Source organism: Scleropages formosus, chromosome 1 (genome assembly GCF_900964775.1).
Source record: "Scleropages formosus chromosome 1, fSclFor1.1, whole genome shotgun sequence".
NCBI classification, from domain to species: Eukaryota; Metazoa; Chordata; class Actinopteri; order Osteoglossiformes; family Osteoglossidae; genus Scleropages; species Scleropages formosus.
In genome coordinates this window covers 3,254,960-3,265,355 of record NC_041806.1, presented here as the reverse complement: position 1 = coordinate 3,265,355, position 10,396 = coordinate 3,254,960, and the positions used below count along the sequence as shown (strand labels likewise).

Genomic DNA, 10,396 nt, shown 5'->3' with positions numbered 1-10,396 from the left:
GCTCCGAAGCAGAGAAGAGCAACATTTTTGCACGTACAACAAACATAAAATATGTCCTCTGTTTAATCGCTGGCCTTAAATCAAAGTTGGCTGGTCCCTTAAAATATTCACAAATGGATGGTTATTTAATCGATCAAAGCCCTTAAATAATTAAGTAAAACCAAGACATAATGATGTAAATTGTGCTCTGGTGTCATTTTTTACTGCCTTTAAGCACCATTTGTGTTTATTCATTCTCATCATTTTTACCTCACTAGATTATGCACATCTCCAGTATAAAATCCATAAGATGATTTATAACTGTAATTGCTTAATGTTTAGCACAGATTTAGTATATCTTCACTAACAGCATGCATTATTGGAACACCCTCCTGCAGCCCAACCATTTATTTTGCCCACTCTAGAGGGCACGTGGCTCTTCGGTGTGCTTCCCAAACTGCGAACGCTACAGGGCCGAGCCCTAACACGCCTTACTGAGGACACTCTGCCTTTAAATGACACCGCGTGTCCGGTAAAAGTCCCGAAAAATCCTGGAAATAAATCCAAAAACGTTTTCTTGCTCACTTTCAGGAGGGTATCCGCATACACACGAACGAACTGCTGCACGTTTGACTTGAGCACATATTTCCTACATACAGCACAAGCTCCCATTAGTCATACGCTCCTAGTATGAGCTCAGTTAATAAACTAATCAGGACCGATGGACGAAGGCACCTGGACGGCGGGGCATGGGGGGGTGGATTTTTGTGCCAGTAAATGAGTCGTCACGTGTTTATCCTAACCTTTAATAAACACAATACCATTAATGATACACGTTAGAAACACTGGAAAATGTGACATTTCCTCCGGCGTGAGACATCAGTTGGACATGAACACTGTACAAGGTAATCGGCCGCTGGCATTTCACTGATGATTACTCAATAGAGGCGGAATTGCGCAGCATCCCTGCCTCCGCCGAGGGCCCATTTGTACCGTGTTACCACACATTACTGAAGCACATCTCACGCCCCATAAAAAGCATTTCAAAATAATTATTCCAGTCCGGTTCGAAATGTCAATACGCCGAAGCGATGTTACGAAGAGCACGGCTTTGAAACATTACAGCGAAATGCTAATCGCCGCACTTTTTTAAATGCTCGTATTTGCTGGAAAGTGACGACGCGGTGTCATTAAACGAGGAAAATCGATAAGGATACCGTGAGGAAATGTATCAAATCCTCGTCCCATCTCCTGTACAACACCGATACACATTCGTACAAAAGGCAAACACGTTTTGTTTTGATTAAATGACACTTTGAGCCTCTAAAAGGGATGTCAAAGACAGTCTCTAAACAGCTACTTCAATTTTGACATTTCGAAGCGTTAATTAAACAGCTGCACCGCTGACAACATACAAACACAGATGCGTTAATTACAGTTTGGTGGACAGAGCGTCTCCTTTCTTCATCTGCCCATTAAAGTGTACGAGGAGATCCCACTTCGGACCACTAGGGGCAGTTAGTGGGGGGTGGGGCTGTACAGGGGGTGTAGCCTTTAAAGGGTGTCGTTACATCCACAGCGACCCCCAGCACGTTGAGTACACTACAAATTGCATGAAAAGATTACCTTACAGCAAGTCTGTGACAAAAGGACACCATGGAGTCATGGTGATTTACACTGAAGACTACAGGGGTGGACAAAATAACAGAAACACCATGTGGATCTGGAGTTCACATTTGAAGGAACTAAATCACAATTGCAAACACAGCTGCAAAGGTGAGTCATATTAGATTGGATGCCAGTAAGGTTTTGGGCAGTAAGAGGTCTGACAATTAGCACTTTGATATGTGAGCTTTCAGAGCAGCGAGGCCAAATTGCAGGTCACGAAAACGGCTAAATTATTCCATACATCAAGGGGAATAGTCTTAAAAATAATGAAGGCAAACAGCAAACGTGAACAAACTATCGGCAAAGAGGAGCAGCGGTCAAAGTCAAAGCTCACCAGTAGGATATTTGATAAATGCCACAAAATTACAGCCTCAAAAATTACCACAGAACAAAATCAGAACCTTTGTGACCGAGTCACAACAAAAACTAGTCGGGAGCTTCATAAAACTGGAATTTATGGCCGGGCTGCCGTTCAGAAACCGCTCGTATCCAAGGCCAACACATTAAGAAACAACCGGGTGCAAGGAGCACAAAACCTGGACCTCTGAACAACGATAAAAGTAATACGGTCTGAAGAGTCAACTTTCACCGTTTTCTACATCCACATGGGTTAGGGTTGGAGAAAGCCAATGGACGCCTTCATCCCAGTTTCTGTTGCCGGACGTGGTGGGGAATCCATAACGGTCTGGAAAGCAGTCTTCCGGGAGTCATTAGGTCTGAGGATTGCTCTCTCTGGTTGTGTAACAGCGAAGGAACATGAAGCTACTTTCCAGGACTAGGTGCACCCTATGGTGCAAACACTCTTCCCTCATGATATCCCCATACTTCAGGATAACGCTCATGAGTACCTGGATGAAGTCAAACACCTTCCATGTCCTTCCCGACCACCAGATCTAAATATAATTAAACCTTTGTGGGAAGTTCTGGAGCACAGAGTGCAAAGCAGATTTCTGCCTCCTTCAGCCTTCAAGGAACTGGAGACTTGAAACCATAAATTATCCAGTTCAGTACTTGTGTTTCAGTCAGTATTCCAAAAAGGAGTGAAGCTGTTTTGAAGGCAAAGGATGGCCCTACTCTTTCGTAGGTCTTTGATATTAATATACTGTCAAGTGTTTCTGTTACTTTGTCCAGCCCCTGTATATACAGTAGGTACAGACATTCTCTGTGGTCTAAACTAAACATTTACAACAAACATTTTCCAGGTTTATCGCACAGCATTAGAAGACCAGTGAATAACCGAGAGAGCAGGGAATCAAGAAGGAGTGGGAAACTGTGTGTGGGTGCAGTTGCTGCTATTTACAAAGGGTGCATCTGACTGCACAGGCTGAGTGTGTGTGTGTGGTTTGTGTAGTATGTAGAGTGTATTTACTTGAAACATTGGTGTGTCTAACAGTTATTTATGTATCAGCACATCTCACTGGGGTGTCTGGCCATATATCACAGCGCCAGAGTGTGTCCCTGGGGTGTTTGCATGTGGTATTCGGGTGTTAGCTCATGGCTTACGGTGTACTGGACTGTGTGTTATATGCAAGTGTTTGTGGGGGGTGTTTATGCAATCTGTGTCATATGAGTGTATTGCTGTATTTAATGTTTGTTGATGTGCTAGAGATACATACATTCACAGTCACAGAAGGAAGTGGGTCAATAGATTGCACCGGGGAGAGTGGGGTGTGTTGTGTGTGTGAGTGTGCACCAGTGCAGTTGTGAGCCAGTGAATCTCTCCTACGGATACTGTCTACTACGGTTTCAAAGAAATCCTTGCCTCCTTACCTTCCTCTGTCCTCTAGTGACCCCCGACTTTGTTACATACACCACAGATATGGTTCATTGAAGCAGTAATCCCACGCTGAGACAGCACAACTGTTTCAGAACCATGTCAAAGGCCCTCAAGATCTCAGAAAGGGGTTGCTTAGTCGTGCTCCATGGTGGACATGGTTCTGTAGAGGTTGCAAGTGGCAGAGGATACAGACTGCTGGCCATCACTGAGCAGTAGCGGTTGTGGCCGGAAAGAGGACCGGCGAGTCCAAAGTGGTCCACATGCTGGAACTGTGGTCACATTTGGAACTGGGATCCAGCGACCACGTAAGTCACTCAAATTTGGAAGGATCATCATGGCGTCACGATTCCAAAGGGAAGGGAGCATCGCTGCCTGCAACTGACAGTGTGTACAAATTTCAGGACAAATACTCATGCTTGCTCTCTCTTTCTCTGACACACACACACACACACACACACACACACAGAGGCTACTCCACTCTCTCTCGCTGCGCTCTGGTCTAAGACCTGCAGCACGCTGTGCCCCTCATCTCTCTGTCGACGTATTCTTGCAGTTGGAACTTAGGCTCATCAGCTTCCTTTGTGGCTCTGTGCTTCAGCTCCCTTCGGTGACATACGGGGTAAGGGGTGAAAAACATGATGATGGTCAATCAAAAATCATGCATGTCAACCAAGCCTGAGCTGCTGTGTATTCGTCACATGATGGTGGCCGTCATGCCTGGGTTTGAAGCCCGGGTTAGGGTTAGAGGATCATGCCATAGGTGTTCATTCATCCATGTCAAGCCTACATTACTGTGTCTTTGTGAAAGAACATCTAACCTTAGGGTTAGGGTTCGAGTTCATTCTCCCCTGTAAAACCTGAACTACTTTTGCCTTTGTGACTTGATGGTGCCTGTCATGCCCATGGTTCAATCCCACCTCTTGCTACACTACCCTTGAGTAAGGTACTTACCCTGAAGTGATCCAGTAAAAATTACCCAGCTGTGTAAACAGGTAAATCAGTGTAAGTAACTTTGGAGAAAAGCATCTGGTGAACGATTAAATGTCAAAGTTCTGGTGCCCACCCGTTTTCTGGTTTTATGCTCCCTCTACCTCCCCTCAACCGATCCAACTCTCCATAAGGCCATACCTTCACCTCTTTGGAATAGCAGTGCTCCTCTTACAACGATAACTTACTTGGCGATGGCAGTAAACGCCAGCTCAACGTTGAGGCCGGACTTGGCGCTCGTCTCCATGAAGGGCACCCCAAACTCCTGCATTTGAGAGACAGGACAGAACAGGCTGCAGGATTTGTACTTGGGCTACAGGGTGTTGTGCAGAGACTTCAGTGGAAGCAACAAGGGAGGAGAAAGAGAACGAGATGGAGGTCTGCAAGGAACAGCAGGGCTGAGTGTGTGTGGTCTGTTTTTTAATCAGCTCATGTCAACTGATTTACTGCTACGATCTGATGCAGTCGACAGGAACAGAAGTGTCCGATACCTTTAGTTCAAGGAACTCTACTTCTTGTTATCCTGACTCACATTTACATGTCATCATTTATCAGATGCTTTTCTCCAAAGCAACGTACAACTCAACCATGGTCCCCGAGGCCCCGGAGCCTCAACCATTCCTTCGTCTGCCACCCATGTCCATCGCAGGAGGCGGGCAAGACACAGCAGCTGTGTGGGGAAGGTGAACTGGGCAAGACCGCAAGAGTCTTGTTGAAGTCTTGTGCTACCGTTAATGTTGCAGGGGAATGAGGCAAGGACCATGACCTGAACACTAGACAGCAGCACAAGGTTGCAGCCAAGAAGGGTACATGGAAATACTTCTTCCACCAAAGGAACTGTATTTCTCTATGAGGGCCAGTAGCCCCAAAGCCCGCCTTACCATCCTGCAGAGATGGTGGTCATCCCACCCCCGACACCAGTGTAACCCTGCCAACCGCTCTTTTTGCTCTGCATTAATTTGATTGCAAACCAGTTTGTTTCTTGTGTGTTTGCTAGTGGAGGAGTGTATGTTTGTACGCACAGATCTGCGTGTGTTTTGTGTGCATGTTTGTTATATGTATGCATTTCTGAAAGACACACCTTTGCCAGCTTCTCCCCCTCCTCTCTCTTCACCACCCTCTCATGCGTGACTTCCGCCTGCAACACATGGTAAACAATCACATTACAACACCTTTTTCTCTTCATTAACACTATTAACATAATTAAATTTAAAAAACACAGAAATGTTTGTTTTTAGGAGATGACTTTATTTCTTCCACAGCTCAAAGTTCCACCTCCTTATGATGTCACCTCCGTTGCCTTGCCTGCTGTACAGTCGCTAAAAAAACTCTATGTCAGTGCCTTTGTTTGGGGGGCAGCTGGAGGAACTTGAGTGCACTTAATGAGCGATTCTGCAGCAGAATAACAATCAGGGATTTATTAAACCTGAAGGAGAAATGATGAATTAATTAAACTGCAGAGAGCTCCTCTGTGCGGCTGTATATCTGCCCTCGGGCTCTGCGGTTCAACTGCCTCCATTAATCCCGAGTGCCGGCGTTAATCTCTCTCTACATGCTAATTTATCGCCAGTTTTCTTTGCCCGCCTTTTTTCTTCCCGTGTCGATCAATGCCCCCGGCTCATGAGAACACTCCCGTTGGGCGGGGGAAATCTCCCAGCGCTCCTTACCTTGTTCCCCAGTAGCATCAGAACGACGTCCTGCTGAGCATACTCGTGGATCTCCGTAAGCCAGGCCTGCGCAACAGAGGGGAGCGGACAACCAGGCGCATGAATGGAAAGGAAACTGCAGGTCTGTGCCAGAGGTGGCGTACTAGTTAGAGACTTCGCAATCAAAAGACCCGTGGGGCTGGAATCAAACCCATCCTATAGTACCCTTTTTAAAAAAAAAACTCTAAAACAATTTTCTCACCGCCGCCTGCTTCTTATGTACCCATTTTTCCTACTTATCTGTCACTTGTACAGGTACTTACTGGAATATTTTTGCTATGACAACAGCTGTACTGAACAAACAAGCTGTGCCTCAATAATCGTGTGTATCTAAGTCCTTTATCTGTTACTGACTCAGTTTTGTTAACTCTGAGCCGTACGTCGCTTTGGAGAAAAGCTTCTCTCAAATGCGTAAATGTAAATGTACTCGAGTGATCATGAGTTGGATAAACACCCACCATGTTTTATCTCAAAAATTAGTCCGTCGGTTACTGGGCGACGAAGGTCTAGATGTATTTACGTTCGGCAGAAGCACAGAGACCAGGGTGAACATTCCTCTAGCCACCAAGTGAGCCACGTGACTGAAAGGCAACCGTGTTTGAAGTGTGCTCTCACGTTACCATGCCGCCCGCAAACATAATGGGCTCCACGCCTCTACCAACTCCGAACTCTCAGATGTGGGTGTGATGGACAGGTGTGTGCGGTGTGACAGTGATTCTGCGTGTGGGGATTTATTCACATTTATTCTTTTATTTTGTACTATATTTTATTTTGTGTTGTTTATACAGACCCATTCTGTGTTTAGCCAATACATGACACCCCTTAACCAAGTATGTGTATATAAAGGCAAGTGCACCTCACACTACTGTGTGTAAGGCAGCCCTTGTCTCCCTTGAGTTTTGTTGCAGGTCACTCTGTCTACAGAAAAAAAAAAAGGAATAGACACATAATGGAGACTAGAAATTGCCATGAGACCTAAGTAGTAAATCAGCACATCCAAAGGCACCACGGAGACCAATCGCTGCCCTGCGTTTTTTATTCCTTTCTGCAGATAGACTCAGACTGGTTCAGATTGGCTCCACATCCCTGTGGAGCTCCTGATCAACACTAATGAGATCTGAAGGCATCTAGGACACTTCCAGACATAAACAACCTGTTCACCGAGTGTCCCAAAGAGGGCTGGGGGGCATGCGCTTGGTCGACACCTGAAGCGTGTTTACAAACATCCAAAGAGCCCGGTGAACATCAGAAGGGAGACCTCTGGAGAAATGGCAGCATCTGAGCCTCTTCCCATGAAGTCTGAGGGTAATAAACAAAAAGGACTTGTGAAGATTGTCACTATGCCACGTAACCAAATTGGACCGTTTTTTTGGAGACACCTCTGACATACAGAGCGATTAATATTTAAATCTATTTAAATCTTAAAGCCAAATTAGCAAGAACAGCCAAGAGCATTATCATTCATAATTACCATAGCAGTTAAAGTGCTAACTGCAGCACCCCATGGCTAAATCACAAACCACTCGCTGCTACATTCATTTATTTCCTTCCTTAGCGTTGGTCGAGTTCCCTAGTGGTCTTGATACCTGTTTTTCGAGTCTTTATGCTGGCTGACAACAGTGCGGGGAGTGTTGGAACCCAGCAATCAGGGTGCCACCTTTCAGATCCATTCATCGATCCATCCATAAACCCATCCATTGAATCCATCTATCCATTTTCCACCCCCTTTGCTGGTGATGGTCTCGATAACAACAGACCAAGCAGGATGGTCCATACTTTCCTTTCCCCAGCAACATTTCCCAACTTGTCCTGGGGGATTCCCACATGTTCCCAGGGCAAACCAAGATGGAAGTGTGTCCTATGTATACTCCATATACTCCTCCCAGTGAGACATAGCTCGTACACCTCCAGCAGGGCATCTAAACTACCTGCCCGAATCACATCGCAGACATAATGCTTTCCAGGGTCTACAGACCAATGTCTTTGACCACTGAGACCCCCTATGTTGTTAATAAGGCTGAAAACGATGTCATCTCATGCACACTAATACTGCTACTTTTTAATTTTACCATATATCACTAAAGGAAAATAACTTCTCGGTCAAGGAGGGTTCAAGAGGGAAGCTGCATGTTCAAGTGTTGGGTGCTGAACTAGAAGCTTAGGAAGGGTCAAGAGTGATGCTGGAGTGCATTTTGTTATTTACATTGTTGATCATTGGCACCACATATTCGTACCCCAGATATACACAGACTGCAAATGCTTTAAGAGATAGCAACACCATTTTTCCTCATACATACAGGAGACACGCAGCTACTCTCATCATACCTCGCCCCCGTCCCCTGGTGTCTAAACAGCCTAGCACACTGTATTGTGCGTTCTGAATCCCAACTCAGTGCCAGTGACCTTCAGCACACAGACGGGCCTGAATTCCTCCATAAATGAACAGCATGAATAGCGAGCGTCCATCAGAAACAGTTTTCTCTCTCCCAGCAACCCCATCGCAACAACCAGGAGGCTCAAAGACCACATTTCCAGAAATTTCAAGAGTCTTGTACCTGAGCTTACTTTCTAGTTTTCCTCATATATACTCTGCACGTCAGCAGCCTAGAAGAAGAGTACCGGGGCTTTTGAACCACTATTTGCATTACTTGCCCTTTCCTGGAGGAACAGTAGTGCAGTGTTAGACCACAAAGAGGCAGCCGAATCCTGGCCTTCTCACAGGTAATCTTCAGTTTTATTTATGCTTACGTTATCAATATTCCAGGATGTACACCGAGTCCTCGTACAACAAATGGTCAAGTTTAAATGTTGAGAATTGCAATCATTTTCCACCTTTATTCTTAACTGCAATGTTCTTCACTTACCTACTGTCCCAAACTTTGGTTTGTAGTGGTAAAAACACAACCTGTTTTTACCTGCCTAGGCAATAGATTGCAGTAAAGCGCACCCAAGCAGTGTGGGTTTGAATTGGTCAACAATCATGACTGAATTAAGCTTTTATTGATTGTGGTTCGGGGGCTGCAGTGGGCAGGGGGTTGGACCACGGTCCTGCTTTCCGGTGGGTCTGGGGTTCGAGTCCCGCTTGGGGTGCCTTGCGATGGACTGGCGTCCGTTCCTGGGTGTGTCCCCTCCCCCTCTGGCCTTACGCCCTGTGTTACCGGGTAGGCTCCGGTTCCCCGCAACCCCGTATGGGACAAGCGGTTCTGAAAATGTGTGTGTGTGTGTGATTATGGTTCAGGGGGTAAAAGTGACTTTGAACAAAACAAGTTACATGCAGCCTTTCAGTCCCAACAGAGTTTGAAAGCTGTGGAGCTGATGTATTTTTGTTCCTACAAAAATGTGGAAGCAAACTTGCAGTTAAGCTTTGATTATCTGTGGTACTGCAGCGAAGCGGTTAAAGGAAGGGGACTCGTACTCCATTGATTGCCCTTCCTACAGCAGCCACTGTCACATACTTAAGATTTCTTGTGACATGACATGCCAGCAAAGAGTTGGCGTGTCACCCTAACCACATCCTGTCTGTCTGTATTCTAACAAATCACAAAAAATCAGCACTGATTAATGAGAGGTCTGAAAGTGTAATTATTAGAAACAGACACACAAAAGGAAAATAACTGACGAAAAACAACTTCAGTCTGAAAAGTCTTAAAATGATTCATTCTCTGGTCAGTTGAAAAGTTGATTTATTTTTCTTAATAAAACGAGAAGACTGTGACATGAAATTGCTGGAGGTAATTCTGAAAATGGTGCCATTCTTTTGAATGTGAGTCAAGTGGGAATAAAGTGGAGGGGTTGGGGCTCGACCAAGGGAATCATGGGAAAGAAAAAAAAAAAAAACACTGATGCCATGGAAACCTGAAAGTGAGCACTGCAATAGCACAGGATAATTTTTTTTTTTAAATTGAGTTTGTGTGTGAAATTACAAGTCATAATGCTTTATCCAAGCCTCTCTGGAAAGGCAGATGATTGGCTGAGAGCAAACGCAGCCTGTGTCCGATCGGCTCCTGAGCCTCTACACCACCATCTCACAATTGAGGTTCAGAACAACTAGGGTACAAAGTGACTTCAGCCTGAGAACAACATGCCCTCAACAACACGCAGTCCTTTGTAATATGAACGTTTATATTAATAAGGATTTCTTTGAAGTGAGCCCAGTCACCTGTGAATTCACCCCAGGTGCAATGGTCCATCAGGGAGACTGGGTAATGTGACAGAGGACGAGAAGAAGTGTGGAAGGGGGAGATAAATTGAGCAGACACTTCAATGACCCCCAAGAGTC

General features: G+C 45.4%; 2 protein-coding genes across 4 annotated transcripts in view; both read right to left on the bottom strand.

Moving 5' to 3' along the window:
• Nucleotides 1–10,396, bottom strand: part of LOC108930258 (zinc finger protein 420-like) — a 1,123,701-nt gene that overhangs the window by 88,916 nt on the left and 1,024,389 nt on the right. The window lies entirely within an intron of this gene.
• The window catches only part of rab26 (RAB26, member RAS oncogene family), a 50,747-nt gene continuing 44,199 nt past the window's right edge, over nt 3,849–10,396 (bottom strand). Inside the window, exons 6-10 of one of the 3 annotated variants that reach the window (XM_029252668.1) lie at nt 6,079–6,144; nt 5,493–5,549; nt 4,600–4,676; nt 4,376–4,404; nt 3,948–4,026 (exon numbers count right to left, since the gene is read on the bottom strand). In XM_029252668.1, the coding sequence (XP_029108501.1) occupies nt 4,019–4,026; nt 4,376–4,404; nt 4,600–4,676; nt 5,493–5,549; nt 6,079–6,144 (237 nt within the window). In that variant the 3' untranslated portion in view covers nt 3,948–4,018. The other 2 variants (XM_018745412.2, XM_029252663.1) reach the window with 2 other exon arrangements.